Raw genomic sequence first — 18,227 nt, forward strand, 5'->3', positions numbered from 1 at the left:
ATTACTTTTAATTTTGATTTTAGTGTCTTCTAGAATTCTTTACTACATAGTTGAGACTCAGCATAACATTTCTATGTTTATATAAATTATGGTGGCCATAAATTTTCTTTGTGATTTTTATCTTCAGTATGAAAATCAAATAGAATCAGTCATTCAGTAAATTAGTTTTCTGTTAAATGAATAATTATCTTTCCCTACTTTTTGGTGGTGCAAGCTAAAGCATAAGATTCTTCCCTGCAGTGTAAGTTGTCAGCTTCCACTTGAGCTATGTCACTCCTAATCTGTCCCGATCAGAAATGGTAGGGTATACCATTTCACATTCTAAAGTCATAACTTAATACTTGCCGTTGCCTAATAAAATAGAATAGAATTATAAAGAATCCTTTGTCCTCAAATATGGGTTTTTTATGCAGGTGTTTAGGAAGGAGCCATATCCTGAAGAAATGATGAGACAAAACCATATTTTAAAACAACCTGGTCTTGGTCACCCAGGGCAGAGGCCAGATAAAGAGCCAAATCTGGCCTATGAACCCCAACTTCCATACATAGAAAAACAAGCCAACAGAGACCTTGAGCAGCCTGCATACAGGTACGACTCCTCAGGCTACACAGACCAGTTTTCTCGAAATTATGACCATCGCCTACGATATGAAGATCGAATCCCTACCTATGAAGACCAGTGGTCGTTTTATGATGACAAACAGCCCTACCAGCCTCGGCCTTCTTTTGATAATCAGCATCCTCGAGACCTGGACTCCAGACAGCATCCTGAAGAGCCTTCAGAAAGAGGTTATTTCCCACGTTTTGAAGAACCAGCCTCTCTGTCATATGACAATAGACAACGCTATGAACAGTTGCCTCGAACCTCTACTCTCCGACACGAAGAACAGTCAACTTCTGGATATGAGGTGCACAACAGATACAGGCCAGAAGCTCAACCCTATACTTCATCAGGTCCTAAGTCATCTGAGCCCAAGCAGTACTTTGACCAGTACTCACGAAGCTATGAGCAAGTACCGCCACAGGGATTTACCTCCAAAACAGGCCACTATGAGCCTCTCCATGGTGCTGCAGTTGTTCCTCCTCTAATACCTTCCTCGCAACAGAAGCCAGAAATTCTGGCCTCAGCTACCAAACCACAGCCTCCACCCCCAACACTAACTGAAGAAGAGGAGGATCCAGCAATGAAACCACAGTCTGTGCTCACCAGAGTCAAGATGTTTGAAAACAAAAGATCTGCGTCTTTGGAGAACAAGAGAGATGTGAATGACACTGCCAGCTTTAAGGTAAAGCTGTGTCTCTTTAGCCTGAGTCTGTAGATACAGTAGTAGAGTTCAGATAGTTCATAGCTGTCTGCTTTCTTTTAATGGTACTTTCTTGTTAACTATCTCTTTCTTGTTCTCTGCAGCCTCCAGAAGTAGCATCTAAACCTCCAAGTGCTTCCCTCGCTGGCCCTAAACCTGTTCCTCAGAGTCAGTTTAGTGAGCATGACAAAACGCTTTACAGGTGGGTGTGCTCGGGCATGAGTCTGACGGAGGGGGAAAGGAGCTTACTCCCCAAGCTGAAAAGCCAGCTTTCCTGATGAACCCTGACCAACCAGGGAGAGGCTCGAAAGCTCTCGTGTGCCCCTGTGACAAAGCTTTAGTGGAAAAAAATTTTTTAGGAAAAAAATCTGTGGAAAAGTTGTTTGTTTTTAAAGCAAATTATTGAAACAAAAGTTTTAAAATTGTAGAACCATATCGTTTTCTCCATTTTAAGTACATTCAGAGTGTGAACTGTTTGCAAGAGTGAAAACAATTCTCAAACTGGTTTAAATCACTAAAATCATTCAGTTAGGGATCATGCATAAAAGGTTCTCTGTTAATCACACCAATGGAACCCCTTCACAGATAATCATTGAGTTTACTAAGTTGTCTTAAGGTATTCCAAGGCAAAAGGAGCCTGTATTTGCATATGCAGCATGAATATGTTAGATTAGAATATAAATGCTAATCGTTGACAAAACTATTAAAACCCAAATAGTCACAACTATCTGTGAAAAGATGAAAGTACAAAAACAAAACCAGGTAGACCACTACTGAAGAACAACTCCTGAGGTTGACCCCAGCCTATACACACAAGCAAAGGGGGAGGGATCCAAATTTTTATTTTCCATTGTCTTTATAAAATAAATATCTAACAATTTGTTTTGCTCGTTTCTCATTATCAGGCTCCCAGAGCCTCAGAAACCTCAAGTAAAGCCACCTGAAGATATTGTTCGATCAAATCACTATGACCCTGAAGAGGATGAAGAATATTACCGGAAACAGCTCTCCTATTTTGACCGAAGAAGTTTTGAGACCAAGCCTCCTGCACATATTCCTGCCAGCCATCACCCAGAGCCTGCTAAGCCAGTCCATTCCCAGAGTCAGCCAAATTTTTCTAGTTATTCCTCAAAGTAAGTTGTTTGACCCAAGATTTACCTTTAAAGCTAAGATGAAGCAGAAAGTTCTAGTTGCATAATGTAGAGTTAACCGGATAGAGTTCAGGGTGCTAAGGAAGTTGGCACATGCCTTGCTCCATGCTCTTCCACTTCCTAGATGCTCTGGTATGTGGTTTTGCTCATAACCCTGACATCAAACATAAAGAGTTTTGACATAAGGAAAGTTGCTAAAGTTCAGAGTTTTGGTGAAAAGAGTGAACTGAAGACCTGAAGTTGAGCTGAACCCTGCATTTGATGGTGATCCTTTTCTTGTTTCTGTTTTTGTCTTTAAGACATAAAAGTAGGTGGGTAAGGGGGTCACAGAGAGGAAATACTCAGATGGTTTTTTGATTTTGGTTTTGTTTTCATGAAGATAAGGAAGAACTTGTCTTTTTCTTATTTTGGAGCTGGGGGTGTTGTTAGAGAGGTGTTGTTCAGCTTTACAGAGATCAGGTGAGATGAAATGACAAGCTCTTTAGTTCTTAGTCTTTTTCTCTGTCTGCTTCTCTCTTCTCTCTCTTGCCTTCTGTGTTGGTGGATTTGTGCTTCCTGCTGTTGGTACATCTCTGGACCCTGACAGACTTTGTTCCTCAGAGTTTGGTACGGTCCCACACAGGCACCAGTGGACTCGTGCCTCCACAAAACCACACCCATAGAAACAAAAACAGTTGGGTTTTGTCACAAAGGAATTTGTTTATAAAATTATGGAGGCTGTCCAAGCAGTCCTAAGTCGAAAGGCAGATAGTCTTAGAAGACCAGGTCCAAGAAATGCTTGGGAGTGTCTAAATTCAGGGAAGGACTGCGTTCTTTACCTGATAAACTTTACTGCAGGAAGTGACAGGCATTCCATTTTGGCTGAAAACAAATTTTTAGTGAACCCAGCTTAGTCGTATTCTTTTTTTTAAAAAAAAAAATTATTTTATGTGTACTTGTGTGAGGGTGTCAGGGTGTCAGATTCCCGGGAACTGAGTTATAGACAGGTGTGAGCTTTCATGTGGCTGCTGGGAATTGAACCCAAGTCCTCTTGGCAGGACAGCCAGTGCTCTTAACCACAGAGTCATCTCTCCAGCCCTCTAGCTTAGTCTTTTTTAAATAAATGGAACTGTGGTTCAGACAAGCCATCACACAAGAGTTTTGTGCCCAGGATTATAGGTATGCACATTTTCAGTGAGCTCACACGTGGGGTTACCTGAAATTGTTTTATATATAGTGCTAAGGGAAGTTGTTTTAAGCCAGGCGGTGGTGGCGCACACCTCTAATCCCAGCACTTGGGAGGCAGATGCAGACAGATCTCTGTGAGTTCGAGGCCAGCCTGGTCTACAAGAGTTAGTTCCAGGACAGGCTTCAAAGTTCAAGGCCACAGAGAAACCTTGTCTCGAAAAAAAAAAAATCAAAACAAAAAAAAAATGTATTTTGAAACTTGTAACATTGAAGACCCAATTTAGTTACTCAGGTTTCCTGAGGCATCATTAGTAAAGATTTAGAATATTGCGATCTCTTTAAATCTTTGTTTCCATTGAAGAAAGCAGTTTATGAGAAATACAGATGCACATTGTGGCAGATAGTGCATTAATTGATCTAGTTTCCCAGCATAGCACCAGATGGAGCCTGCTAGGAGCTAGACAGGATCAAGTCAAGTAAGCTCAGGTCTTGGTAAGGCAAAGTTGTATTTTTTTTTTAAATATTTATTTATTTATTATGTATACAGTATTCTATCTGTGTGTATGCCTGCAGGCCAGAAGAGGGCACCAGACCTCATTACAGATGGTTGTGAGCCACCATGTGGTTGCTGGGAATTGAACTCAGGACCTTTGGAAGAGCAGGCAATGCTCTTAACCACTGAGCCATCTCTCCAGCCCCAAAGTTGTATTTTTTAAATTATCTTTTTTTAAAAAAAATGTGTATGGGTCTTTTGCTTATATGAATGTATGTGCACCATACATGTGCATGTGTGTACCTGGTGCTCACAGAAATTAGAAGGGAGCATCAGATACCTTGAAATTGAAGTTATATGGTTATGAACCACTCTATGGCTGCTAGGAGCTGAACCCAGGGTCTTCTGCAAGACCAGCAAGTGCTCATAACTGCTGAACCATTTTTCTAGCCCCAAGTAGTATTAATTTTAAATGTGTTTTTAAAAAAAAAAAAAAAAAAAGCCAGGCTCTAAAGCTACAGAGAAGCCTTGCCTCAAAAAACCAAAACCAAAACAAAAAACCAACAACAACAAAAACCTCTGCATTTATTTTTTTGAGAGGGGGGTGCCCCACAATGTACATATGAAGACCATAGAACAGTTTTTGGGAGTTGGTTCTTTTCTTTTTGTGTGGGGCTAGGTGGAGGGGGATGGGAGGATTGACCTCAGGTTGTCTGGCTTTGCAGCAAGTGCCTTCTTGGAACAGAAGTGATAATTTTTTAAGTGTCCTGTTTATCTCTTAATTCCGGTTAGAAGAAGGCCAAGTGATATAAAGAGATACTGTACCCTTTTACATTCCTGATAAATAGGATATAGCCTTGAAAAATACATTTAGATCTAAATTTGCTAGGGAATCAGATGAAAAGCTGTTTTTTTTTTTTTAGCTTTTTGTTATTGCTGTTGTTGCTGCTCTGTGTTTTGAGCTGGGGTCTTACTGTGTATCTCTGGAACTTACTGTGTAGAACAGGCTGGCTTGGAACTCCTGTGACTGACTGCCTTTGCCTCCCAAGTGCTGGGACCAAAGACGTATACCATTAGGTCTGGCTTGAAAAGTATTTTTGACTTTATGTCAGTTTGATTTTTTTTTTTTTGTAGAGTGAAAATTTAGTTACTTGTATTATATAACTTTTAGACAGGGTCTAAAACGCTACCTAGAATACAGTATTTACTGAATTAATGAAGCTCAGTAAAAGGTGGAGTGTGCTGGTTGCATCACATCCACCCCAGAGATGGGGAGGAGCCAATGTTGTTAATGTTTTCACAGGGAAATTTTCCATTGAATGAAATAGATAGTGACTATTTTACCATCTTACTTTCTGAGAACTAACTGTAGGCGATAGATTGATGGCAGGTAGTACTTTTTAGTTGTTGTTCAAGTGACATTGTTAGAGGAGAGAAGCTGTGAGTGTTGTTACATGGCAGTTTAAGAAATAAGCATCTACTCAACACAATAGCTTACTGCTGAGAATGGATGAGGGCTTGCTAGAAAGAAAAAGCACATAGTTGATCATAGCCATGTTTGGAAGGTCCATGTGTTTCCAAACTTGCCAGTTCATCTTTAGTAAGGTGTACTTGTCGTGCTGTGTGTCCCTTCTCTTTACTTAAGCCATTTCTTTTATACAGCTTTTCTCTTGATTGTGATTTGTTTATTCCAGAATCTATTAATTATGACGCAATTATTGCTCATTGTCTGTCTGTCTCTCTCTGTCTCTCTCTCTCTCTCTCTCTCTCTCTCTCTCTCTCTTGTTTTTTGAGACAGAGTTTCTCTGTGTACTGTCCTATAACTCTGTAGACCAGGCTAGGCTGACCTCAAACTCAGAGATCCACCTGCCTCTACTGGGATTAAAGTTGTACGTCACCACTGACCAGCAGCTTTTCCCTTTCATTATTGCGTGGTGTTTGGTGTTGAGCCCAGCCTAGGACCTCAGGCAGATACCCTCCAGAGCTACACCCTGTCCTGGTTCATTTCTTTGCTCATCATTAGCTGCTGTGTCATAGGTGAGAAGCTGCAGTTGTGTGGAGCACAGATGCATTGCCTGTGGTGCCAGCAACTAAAATACGTGGGGTGGGTGGTCAGGCAGGGCTTAACTAAGTTAAATATGTGTTAGTATATTGCCGATTCCTTTGGCTAAATGAGAGTTAGTCATTTGTTCTTTTATGAAGCAAATTATGTTAAGATTGTGGGTGTTGGTTAATATTTTTAAATGACATTTGAGTGCTATTTGCTATAAATCTTAGTTAGATTGACCGTTTTCTTTCGTTTTTCTATTGCGCTTGCTTTGCCATCACCTAGATTTCTTGGCTCTTACACTAGCTATGACTACTTGAAAAGGAACATCAAGTGGTAAGATTGGCATTGATGTGAGGCTGTTCCATGAGATGTCCCTCACTGTGTCATTGGCATTATGTGCACTTTCAGATCTCAATGTCTTCTTTCAATATTTAAGTCTAATATGTATAAGCAGGATACCAACTAATTTTAAAGCTAATCATAAAACTAGATTTCTTCAACAAAAATATGATATGAAAACCAATATACCTTTCAGATCCATGCTATTGTCTGTGCACATAATGCCAGTGCAGCTTGGCACTCTGCAGTAAGGCTCAGATGGCAGTGTTGAATTATGGGTCTATTTAGATTTTTTGTTTACATTTTATGTGTTACTTATTAACAATTGGCAATTTAAAAAAAGTAAGAATACATGGCACACTTTTACTAGACAAGCCTTGTAAAGTAGAGCAGTGTCTGATACTCTAACAATCACTTAACAGAGCAAAGAGCAGGAAACCGGGGCAGATGTAAAGCTATCCTGTTTTTTCCAGCCTTACTGGAGCACAGCTCTGCCCATCTATCGATTGACGGGGTCTAATTTTGCCTGATAACAGCTAAGTTGAATAGCTGTGTCAGAGGCCCCATTGCTCAAAAAGGCAAGGCCATTTATCTGGCTCTTCACTGGAAAAGCTTGCCAAACTTGGGTCTGTGGCATCATGTATTATAGCACTTTGAATATGCCTGACACCAAGAATTTGTACCTAACACTAAATAGAAGTGAGTTTAAGGAAGGTTTGTGCCAAAATAACTAATTTCTCAAAATATTTGCAAAACTTCCTTAAATCTACTATTTTTATGAATATCACATATTAAAAAGTATACCCAAAATTTCATCCGCCTTTTAATTGATATCCTCTGGGTGTTTTACTAATATTCTCAAGTATCTGTGCTGTCTTGACTTTCGTGTGCTGATGAATTTGTTTGTATATTTGGTAGAGTAGCTACCTATACTCATAAGAATGAACTGTAACATTTCTAGATACTTTTTTAAAGAATATTTTAGAAATGGCGTCTTGTTTTGTAATTGAGTTCATTTTCCAATATTGGAATTTCTTCTTTTTTTTTCTTTTAAACAGGGGAAAACCTGAAACTGATGCTGTGGATAGATCTTTCGGTGAGAAACGCTATGATGCAATCCAAGCCACACCTCCTCCTCCTCCATTGCCCTCACAGTACACCCAGCCAGCTCCACCTATGTCCAGCTCTTCTCTCCACATGCATTCCAAGGGCGCTCAGGGGGAAGGTAGGGAGTTAAGAAGTTGACATATTTCTGTAAGAGTAATGTTTATGAAGTTAAATTCTTACAGTTTTGAAGCTTAGATCATTTTAATGTTTTTAAAAAAATGCCCAAAACATGTTTGGGGTGGTAACAGTGAAAACTAAAGATTTTGTTGAAAATAACTCTCATCAAGGCAAGGTAGTTCATGTCTTTCATTCTTGCACTCTGTGGGCAGAGGTGGATGGATCTGAGTTTAAGGCCACTGTGGTTTACAGAGTAAGTTCCAAGCCAGCCAGAACTACATAGTAAGTCTCACAGAAAATAAAAGAAAATGTTTTTTGTATATTATCTACTGTTTATATAAATGACCACTATCCACTATATTGGATGAGCATTGTAGCTAAATGGATTTTTGTTCTTGTTTTGTTTTGTTTTTTTTTTTTATTTTTGTTTGTTTTGTTTTTTTGTTTTTTTTTTTGAGCGGGGGCGGGTTTCTCTGTGTAACTTTGGAGCCTGTCCTGGACTCACTCTGTAGACCAGACTAGCCTCAAATTCACAGAAAGCCTCCTGCCTCTGCCTTCTAAGTGTATCTTTTCTTTTCTTTTCTTTTTTTAACATAGCTTAATTTTTTGCCTATCTCCAAATCGTTTTGAAAGCAGTACCTCTTGATTTGGTACTTCAGTTTCAATTCTTGAGGGTCAGGGAGGTGGCTCAGCAGATAAAGGTGCTTCAAGGAGCCTGATTATAAATTTGAACCCTGGAACCCACATAAGAGAAGGAAAGAACTGATTCCAGCCAGTTCTCTGCTGACAGTGGTCTGTGCATGCCAGCACACACACATAAACACACACAAATAAGATATAATTTTAAATATTTGTATATTGCTTTGTAAAACTTGTTATGCTCCATCTTAAAATATGGACATAAGAAAGCCATATAGTTGGACACAGAAAATATCTTATGTTTTCATCATTCACTAAAATCTCAGCAAATCTAGCTTACCCATTTGAATAGCTAGATAGTAATGTAATTTATCCGTTCTGTCTGTTCTTGACATTTGTTAGTACTTCTCTATTACATGGGAGTCAAATTGGAGGGTTTCAGTCTTGAAGCGTACCAGTCACCGTAAATGTAGGTGATACTTGGAGGTTTTCAGCTACATGAGGTGTGTGCTTCTGGTTCATGCCTCTAAATGCCAGCCTGAGCTACACAGCAAATTCTGTGCACAGTTGAGAGATTTTCTCAAGGAAAAAGAAACAAAGGGTAAAGACAGACATCTTTTGCTGGTTCCTCTTAAGGAAGAAAAGTTTGTTTTCCCCTGAGTGATGCTAGCTGTAGGGTTTTGTTAGTATTGGTTTGTTTTACTAGGTGCCGTTTCTCACAGTTTCTTCTTAGTTTTCCAAAAGCATTTTGTTGCGTATTTTACTGTCGTGAGCTGGAAAGATGGCTCAGTGTTTAATGGCATTTGCTGCTCTTATGCTGACCTTGGTTTGGCGCCTGACATCACATCAGGCAACCCTCAACTACCTATAACTTCATTTTCAAAGTCTCCAGCATACCTGGTCTCCTCAGGCACCAGTTACATACCTGGTAGACATACATACATGCAGTCACACACATTATAAGCCACCAGACTATGGTCAAACACACTAATCCCAGCACTCGGGGAACAGAGCTCTCTGTGTGTTTGAGACCAGCCTGATCTACAGAGTCAGTTCAGGGCAGAGAGACCCTGTCTGGGGCAGTGGCGGGTGGAGGGGATTAAAATTAAAAACATTTTTCTCAAGTTATCATGATCTGATTTTTTTCCTTATTATTTTAATGTTATGAATAATTTGGATTAATAGTTTTCCTGAAATGGCTTGGTCTGGTTTTGTTATGAAACTTTGTCTGGTGTTGCACTGGTTTCATCAAAGAGAGTAGAGCCCATTCCCATCTTTCCTGTTTTATCTTTCTTTAAAACAGAACAAAGCCCTGGCATTTTTAGAGCAGCACTTCTTTTCCCATGATTCCATAGGACTTGTGTTTCTGTCTTGTGCTGCTCCAGCAGCTTTGCCGTTTTCCCCTTTGTGATGTGGTCTTTGATGAGTAGTTTATTTTTGTTTTATTTTACATTTCCCTGATGGCTAGGCCAGGATTTTACTGCACAGTACCTGGAGTTTTACTCTTGTTCTTACAGAACGATGGATACTCTGCACGTCTGCCCAAAATATTAATACTGAGGACCACTTAACACATTATCTAAGTATATTCTCCCAGTGTGTGGCTGCTGGACCTTTGTTTTTCTGAGCACTTTGTTTAAGGATGTGTTTTCAATACTTATGTGTTTCCTATAACCAAATTGGTTGTTCTGTTTCTAATTTTTGGACGGATAGTAGGACAAAGTTACTCAAGGCATCTTTCTCGGGTAGTGAGTGCTTTCATAGCCTTACATTGAATCTGAGGCAGCAGGATATATATGCTACAACTTGTGACTTCCATCATCAGACAGGACCCAGACTTCACTTCAGTACCAGGGCACATTATACCAAGAAAGAAAGGGTTGTTGAAATGAATTCCAGAACATTTTTTTAAATGTGTGTATGTTTGTTTTTTAGGCAATTCAGTATCGCTGGATTTTCAGAACTCATACATGTCCAAGCCAGACCCACCCCCATCTCAGAGTAAGCCAACGACGTTCAGACCACCAGCCCGGGAAGACTCTGCTCAGACTTTCTATCCCCAGAAGAGTTTCCCAGAAAAGGCTCCAGTTAATGGAGCTGAACAGACTCAGAAAACCATCACTCCAGCCTACAACCGATTCACACCAAAGCCGTACACAAGTTCTGCCCGGCCATTTGAACGCAAATTTGAAAGTCCCAAATTCAACCATAATCTTTTGCCAAGTGAAACTGTACATAAACCTGAATTGTCTTCAAAAACTCCCACTTCCCCAAAGACTCTTATGAAAGCCCATAGTTCAGCCCAGCCTCCTGAGTTTGACAGTGGAGTTGAAACTTTCTCCATCCATGCAGATAAGCCTAAATATCAAATGAATAACATCAGTACCATGCCTAAGGCTGTTCCCGTGAGGTAAGGTGTTTATTTGCCTTTGTTTAAAGTGTTGCCTGTTTGATATATAAAATGAGAAGGGAGAGTGGTCAGAGATAAGACCTTGCTATGAAGTAATATCCAGGATGGCCTTGAACCCCACAGTGATTCTCCTGCCTCAATCTCCCAAATGATGGGATTACAGATATGCAGATATAGTTAGAAGTAGTTTATATGATGACACTAGAAATGATAATTTGAATTATAACCTGTAAACTAAACTGTTACTATAGTGATTGCCATTTTGTAAAGGTTCTCCAAGAGGTATAAGATGTTAATCAAATTGTAAAGCTAATGAACATATAGCATCTGTAGGTATTGTCATTATCCCTATATCACCAGCAACAAAGATTGAGGGATTAAGTTTGCCCAACCAGCGTCACATGGTGGGGGATGAGGGTGGTAAGCCATTTAGCTCCTGGTCATCTAATCTCAGATTTCATACCTTTAGCTAATTGGGACTTCCTATAGCCATCCAAATTATCTTCTACCATTGGGGGTACATTTGAAGAATAATGAGCAAATATATCTATTCCTCATTTACTGTTCATCCAGCTAGGGTGCAGAAAAGAATAGAAACATAGTGAAATCAAAATGACTATTGAAAACCGCAGTAAGATGGTTGAGTCTACCTTGAGCCTCCCCCGGGTGGCTTCTTCTGTCTGCTTGTTAAATAGTGACGGTCAACCCCATCTGATCATATGCTGACTCAGCTCAGCCTCCTTAGATGTTTTCACATCATCTGTGAAAGAAGGATTCACAGGGAGAACCAAGGACCAGGAAGGCCACCTGAAGTCTGCTCTCAAGATGCTTTTGTCAGTCTAGCTTCCTGCAGTCAATCCAGCAGGGCTCTGCTCTGCAGGGGCTACATGGTGTTAGCACATCAGGTGATGGGCGCTGTTTCCTCTCCATTTGCTTTAGGAGTCTATCCCTGACCCTGTCATGCTGGAGAGAAATTGCAGCTTTCCCTCGTGGACTTCATGTTGTCAGTCCTCTCTTTGTCACCTTAAAGTTCTGGCTTAACTTTACAAAGTCTTGATAGCCTAGCTTCCAGTTTTAAAACATTGATTGATACTATGTCCTCTGCATTTGGTAACATTTTGTAGTAAGTCACCTTGCTCTGTCCTTCTTGGGTCTTTGAGGTACCAGAGCTTCTTACCTTTTGGAACCTTGGAGGCTTTCCTTTGGTAGCCTGGGCATCTGGGATTCAGGATGTACCAATAAGGGTAGTGAATCTAACAAAGTGCTCTCTTCTGTTTGGGCAGTGCTGGGCAAGTGCTGTGCTAATGAGCTCCACTCCTAGCCCATATCTTCTTCTGTGTGACTCAGCATGATTTAGAACACCCGTTTCACGGATGTTCGCTGTGTTGCCTAAGACCCATGTAGATATGAGAGCAAGTATCTTGTTTAGTATATTGAAATCACACTGTAATTATAGTAACCTGACTCTTTATTTTCAGAAGGGCAGTTTGGATTTTTCCAGAAAGGGTATATTCTTAGTTTTCTTTAAGACCTTTCACTAAAAACTAGCCTTATTTAATTAAATAAGAAACTTCTAAATTTCTTGGAGAAATAAACTTAAACACTTAGTTAACAATAATAAAAGGTTTTCACATGCCATTTCTGACCCTCAGCCCTTCAGCTGTGGAAGAAGATGAAGATGAGGATGGTCATACTGTGGTGGCTACAGCCCGTGGCATATTTAACAGTAATGGTGGTGTGTTGAGTTCCATAGAAACTGGTGTTAGTATAATTATCCCTCAAGGAGCCATTCCTGAAGGAATTGAGCAAGAAATCTACTTCAAAGTCTGCAGAGACAATAGCATCCTCCCACCTTTAGATAAAGAGAAAGGTACGTGTGCTTGTTGTCCGTGTCACTGTAGTAACTCCAGTGCTGTCCTAAGTGTGCCTCGCTGCTTACAGTGGCAGCTACAGGGATAAGCTGGAAGCCTCCAGATGTTTTAGGGCAAGCACAGCATTTTCTGTGGACAACACAGGGCCTCTCATATGAGCTTTCTGCAGAGAAGTGATCACTGACATATGGTGGGTGGGGTCCAAAGGAGGCACAATGGCCTCCTACACAGAATACTTTTTTTTTTTAATAATATTTATTTGATACTTTATTTATTTATTTGTTATGCATGCAGTATTCTGTCTGTGTGCATGTCTGCAGGCCAGAAGAGGGCACCAGACCTCTTTACAGATGGTTGTGAGCCACCATGTGGTTGCCGGGAATTGAACTCAGGACCTTTGGAAGAACAGGCAATGCTCTTAACCACTGAGCCATCTCTCCAACCCCTACACAGAATACTTTTACTTTCAGTGTGAAATAAAAAATCATGTCACATGACCACCAAGCTCTTTGTCTGACCTAACCAAATTTGTCAGCTCTTCTATCTCAAGATAGTTAGGTATCATCCACTCTAGAAGGCTTTGCCCTACCTGTCAACTGTTACTTCAGGAACCAGCAATCAGACACTCAACTAGTGAATGAAATGTCCTAAGAAGGTGGTATAGCAAGCAGGAGTGCTGTGGTTTTCACAGCCTTCCTAGATTCATTGGTACACTATAATGATGCACTGTGCTATGTTCCTTTTAGCAGTTTCGATTTCACTAAACGTGGTTGGTCCTGTAACCACTTTCTTGGGATACTCTGTCTTAAAAACAGTAGGATCGACATTGTTGTCCTGCTGGAATCCCTGAATGCATGTGTAGCAACACTTAAAAATGAAAGGCAGAGGCTAGCAAGATGGTTCAGTGGGCAAAGGTGCTCATTACCAAGCTCCAAGACCTGAGTTTGGTCCCTAGGGCCCATGTAATCAAAGGGGAGAACTGTCTCCCACAAGTTGCAGCCTGACTTCCACCAGCACAACTTGTCATGTGTGTGTGTGCATGTACACACATACACATCACAAATAAGTTGTGTGTCATCTTATGTAACATTTGCAAAAAGTACATTTGAAGGTTTTATGCTGTAGACCTATATGGTGGAATGCAGTAGCTACTGGTTACATGGGATTGCTTAGTACTAGAAATGTGAAAGACTTCAGAAACTGAGTGCGTTGGTTATATGTTAAAATACTGTTTGAGCCACGTTGTTAGATAAAATATTAAAATGAATGTCATATCTTTGTCCTCTAATATCTATTAAAATCTTAGAAATTACAATTGTAGTTCCTACTCTATTTTTCTTAGCACTGTTATGAAGAGCTACCTTCATTTGGCTTTAGCTAGCATGCACAGGGAGTGGGGACTGTCTAGACGAAAGACCTTATCTCTTGTCCTTCTCCCTCCTTGACTCCAGGTGAAACTCTGCTGAGCCCCCTAGTGATGTGTGGGCCCCATGGCCTCAAGTTCCTGAAGCCCGTGGAGCTGCGCTTACCACACTGTGCGTCCATGACTCCTGACGGTTGGTCTTTTGCTCTAAAATCATCCGACTCCTCGTCGGGTATGCTGTCTTCTCTCTGTCCTCTGGGGCTTTGGGTACTGTCATTGATTAATGCCTGAACTCTTGGTGCTCCCCAAGCTCTGTGTGAATAGGTCTTCACTCTGTTCCTGTGGCCTTATAAGCACTGCTGGTATTTTAAATTGATTTGTGGTACCTGTGTCATAAATGCATGTGGAACCATGGAGACTTTTCTCCCTTTTCATAATTGGTGATTTGGCTAACAATTGGATATCCTTGGGGTTCAAAAAATTTTATGCTCTGTCAGAAGTTTTAAGATGTGGAATATTTACACTAACCCTAGAGAAAGTTCCCACAGTGGCCTTGTCTGGCCATGGGTTTGTTGCTTTCTCAGCGTGACCCTCTATGTAGCTCTGTTATGCACTGTTTGAAGTGACTTTTGCTCATTCGCTTGTGATCGAGGCTTCCATTGTATTTTCATATTTCTCACCTGAGTAAATTAAAAGTCAGTCTTTATTACCAGTATTATCCACCCTAACAGGAGCGATGGGAAAACAAAAATTTAAAGTTTTGCCCCTAAACTTGTATAAATCAGTGAGCATTAGTGAGTTATAATTTGGTCCAGTATGAAATAAAGATTATGATAGATACAGTAGGATCAAATTTATATGTTCCCTGGGAAAAAAGCCTTATAGGCTGGCTTTAGGGAGTAAACTAGAAATTAAGCAGTATTTAAAATGGACATTCAGATGCAGGGAAAATGTTGCAGGTTGAGGCCAGCTTCATCTAAACTGCATGCCGTACTCACTTGTGTTTATACACCTTACCATGGTGTACAAACGAGCTGCACGTTTGTCACTTCGGTGTTTACATGGTACTGTTTGACTGTACTGAGACCATACACCTTTTCTGTGAGCACTGGTGTTGTTCACCCAGAAAATAAATAACACCTTTGTGTAATCCAGTGCAGCAGTAGGCTGCATTGCTACTGCTAACCTGTTCAGTACATGCAGAGTTGGTAAGTGCTGACTTAATTTCAGCGAAGACTGGTGTGTTGGAAAGAAACCTCAAACTTAATGATGATATCATCTTTGATTTCCAGAGGTGTCACGATTTTCTCACTGACTAATTTGTCCTCTGTAGTAATACATAAGACCACCTGTACCTGAAATTCAACGACTCTTTATTAAACTATTTATTACTGAATGTAATGTATATACACAACTGGCATGGTTGATAGTCAACCATTTGTTGTCGGTCTTCCTGGTGCATTGCAAGAGGGCTACTGGTTTCTCTGGCCGCAAGTCTGTGGGTGCCACTTGTGACAGAAGCAGCTGCACACATTGTCCCACAGGCACAGAAACACTCTTGGCCAAGGACTATTATAAGGGAAGGAAAAGTCAGCAATTGGCTACCACAGACACAAGAGTTTCCCTATCAGTCACAGTCCCTGCCCACTGCCAGGTTGTCATGCAAGGTACAAATCTGAAAATACCAAGAACTTTTTCAAAACTCAGACCTACTCAGGATGTGGGTGTTTGAATTCCCACAAAGGGTTATATTACACACCCAGAGTGTGGGAAGCTCTGGTACAGTCTTGCTGTTTTGGCTTACTAAGGGGAAGAGTCCTGAGGAGTTAGGTTCTACGGACCTCGGCAGAACGAATATCCACTGTGTGCAGTAACTGAGAGTGAGCGGTGCTTTCTCACTCTCACGAGAAGGGGTTACTGTACAGTGTCACATGAAGGAAGGTTAAGCACACTGAGGAGCAGCTCCAACTGTCTCCTAAATCTTTATGAATTTTATTCCTATGTTTAAAAGTCCAGTGAATTTAATAACATAAGAGACATCTAAAACAACTTTTAAATGCTTGCAGCCAGCAGACATAGAGTACCAAAGTTGGATATAAGTATAGTATTTGGGGAAAAAGAAGAAAATTCTATCTGATATGTGTGTTTATATTTGTCCAATAATAGCAAAACATTGTGAGTAGCAGTCCAGACAACCGTAAGTGACATCAAAATCTTTTTCTCTCATAGGTGACCCTAAAACCTGGCAAAACAAGTGTCTTCCTGGAGATCCAAATTACCTTGTTGGAGCCAACTGTGTTTCTGTTCTGATTGACCACTTTTAGTTCTTAAGAGTGTAGGAACCGGACTAAGCAATGTGAACGTGGACTGAACTTACTAAATCTAAATGGAACCACTTGACTGAGTATTATATTTTCTTAGAATTTATACTGCAATTATTAGTATTAAGCATTTGTTGGAACTGATGAAGATTAGTGAGCATGCCCCTGAACCACGGTCAGAAAACATGCTACAAGCTACATGTCATTGAGTGAAGAACTGTCCGGCATTGGCTAGAGGTTCAAAGATATTTTGCTTTGTAATAATTTTGTACTTTTTTATGGTCACTGCTTAACTTCACATACTGATTTCCGTTAAAAATACCAGCCAGTAAATGGGGGTAAATTGAGTTCTGTTCTTTCCAAAGTACACTCAAACTTTATTACGGCCTTGGCCTAGCATACACATTTTATTTTATTATGCATGAGGTAATGTGCACACACTTTTACAAATGCACCTGGAATATATAACCAGTGTAGTGGATTTAACAGAAATGTACAGCGGGGGGATTTATAACTTGGGGAGGGGGGTCAATGAAGACAATTACTTATTGTATATGAAAACACATTTCTCTTAGGGAAGGACACCAAAGCATGTGAGCCTGGTTCCATGGCCTCTGAGTCTATAAATTAACATATCACACAGACATCTAACCAGCAGGAATGCCTTACCCTCATGTTTTTAATTCTTAGATCATTTCGCTGTGTACTACTAAGTTTTTATGAGTTTTGTGCATATCTAGATACTGTATCATGAAAAAGATTGAGTAATTTGTGGACGTGATGGTTTCAGGAATGTGTAATCACCTGAAAGAAAATAATGGTGTGACTTAATTTTTTTTTTTTTTTTTTTGGACAAGGGGGCGTGGTGGTCTTCTGTTCTTTGGGCTATGCATCTGAAATGTTTGATGTTTTCAGGACGCATGTACATAATGCGTGCATACCACTTTTGTTCTTGGTTTGTAAATTAACTTTTATAAACTCTATCTTTTTATACAGAAACAGAACCAAGTTTCTAAGGCTACCTTTGTATTCTCTCCTGTACCTCTTGAGCCTTGAACTTTGACCTCTGCAGCAATAAAGCAGCATTTCTACACATACAAGGTCATTTTTTTAAGAAAAAGAATGCACAGAGTTGTTACATTTTTAAGTGCTGCATTTAAAAGATACAGTTATTCTAGTTTGATTAAATTCTTGCAAAGTATCCCTTCTGTAAAATTTGTGATACAATGCTGTGCCCTAAAGTGTATTTTTTTACTAATAGACAGTTTATTATGGCACATGAGCACGAGTTCTGTTTAGATAATACACCACTACATTCTGTTAATAATCATTAGGTGTGAAAGAATTTCTTTTGTGGTTATTAAAAAAATCTCAAATTTCTAAATCTGCAAGAATAAAACTTTTTAAAATACAGTACTAGTTTGCTTTATTTGCCCTGTTTCTGTTCCGAGCCAACTTTTTAATACTGTTTTGTTTTAATTTATTCTATGTGTGGTGTGTGCACATTTAGGCCAGAGATGAACACCAGCCGCCCTCCTTTGTTATTTTCTGCCTTAGTTTTTGAGGCAGGATCTTACATTGAACACAGAACTGTCAGACTCATTTAGTCTGGCTGTCCAGCAACTCCAAAAATCCACCTCTCTACTTGCCAGCGTCCTTGGGGTTACGACATGTCTCACCACCTACTCAGTTTCTGTGAGGTCGCTGGGCATCCAAACTCGGGTCCTCATGTTGTGTGACAAACACTATTTACACGCTGACCTATTTCTCTATCCCCTATAGTCCATGTTCATAATGGTCAACACAAGCAAGGTGAATTTTATAGTGGCATGACTCCTATGGACCTCTGGTGCTGGCTAATCAATCATGGTATTTCCAGGTATGAAATAGATAAA

General features: G+C 40.1%; 1 protein-coding gene across 13 annotated transcripts in view; it reads left to right on the forward strand.

Moving 5' to 3' along the window:
* Positions 1–17,745, forward strand: part of Tjp1 (tight junction protein 1) — a 253,021-nt gene extending 235,276 nt beyond the window's left edge. For 4 of the 13 annotated variants that reach the window (XM_041654254.1, XM_041654830.1, XM_041655075.1 and 1 more), the window contains 9 exons: positions 414–1,286; positions 1,409–1,506; positions 2,210–2,437; positions 6,448–6,498; positions 7,563–7,729; positions 10,303–10,777; positions 12,430–12,647; positions 14,100–14,243; positions 16,241–17,745. In XM_041654254.1, coding sequence (XP_041510188.1) covers positions 414–1,286; positions 1,409–1,506; positions 2,210–2,437; positions 6,448–6,498; positions 7,563–7,729; positions 10,303–10,777; positions 12,430–12,647; positions 14,100–14,243; positions 16,241–16,335 — 2,349 coding nt within the window. In that variant the 3' untranslated portion in view covers positions 16,336–17,745. The remainder of the gene's footprint in view (positions 1–413; positions 1,287–1,408; positions 1,507–2,209; positions 2,438–6,447; positions 6,499–7,562; positions 7,730–10,302; positions 10,778–12,429; positions 12,648–14,099; positions 14,244–16,240) is intronic. The other 9 variants (XM_041654420.1, XM_041655002.1, XM_041654601.1 and 6 more) reach the window with 7 other exon arrangements.
* The last annotated feature ends 482 nt before the right edge of the window (positions 17,746–18,227 follow it).

Source organism: Microtus oregoni, unplaced genomic scaffold (assembly GCF_018167655.1).
Source record: "Microtus oregoni isolate MIOR12 unplaced genomic scaffold, Mior012 000000F_ref0000247, whole genome shotgun sequence".
Lineage (NCBI taxonomy): Eukaryota > Metazoa > Chordata > Mammalia > Rodentia > Cricetidae > Microtus > Microtus oregoni.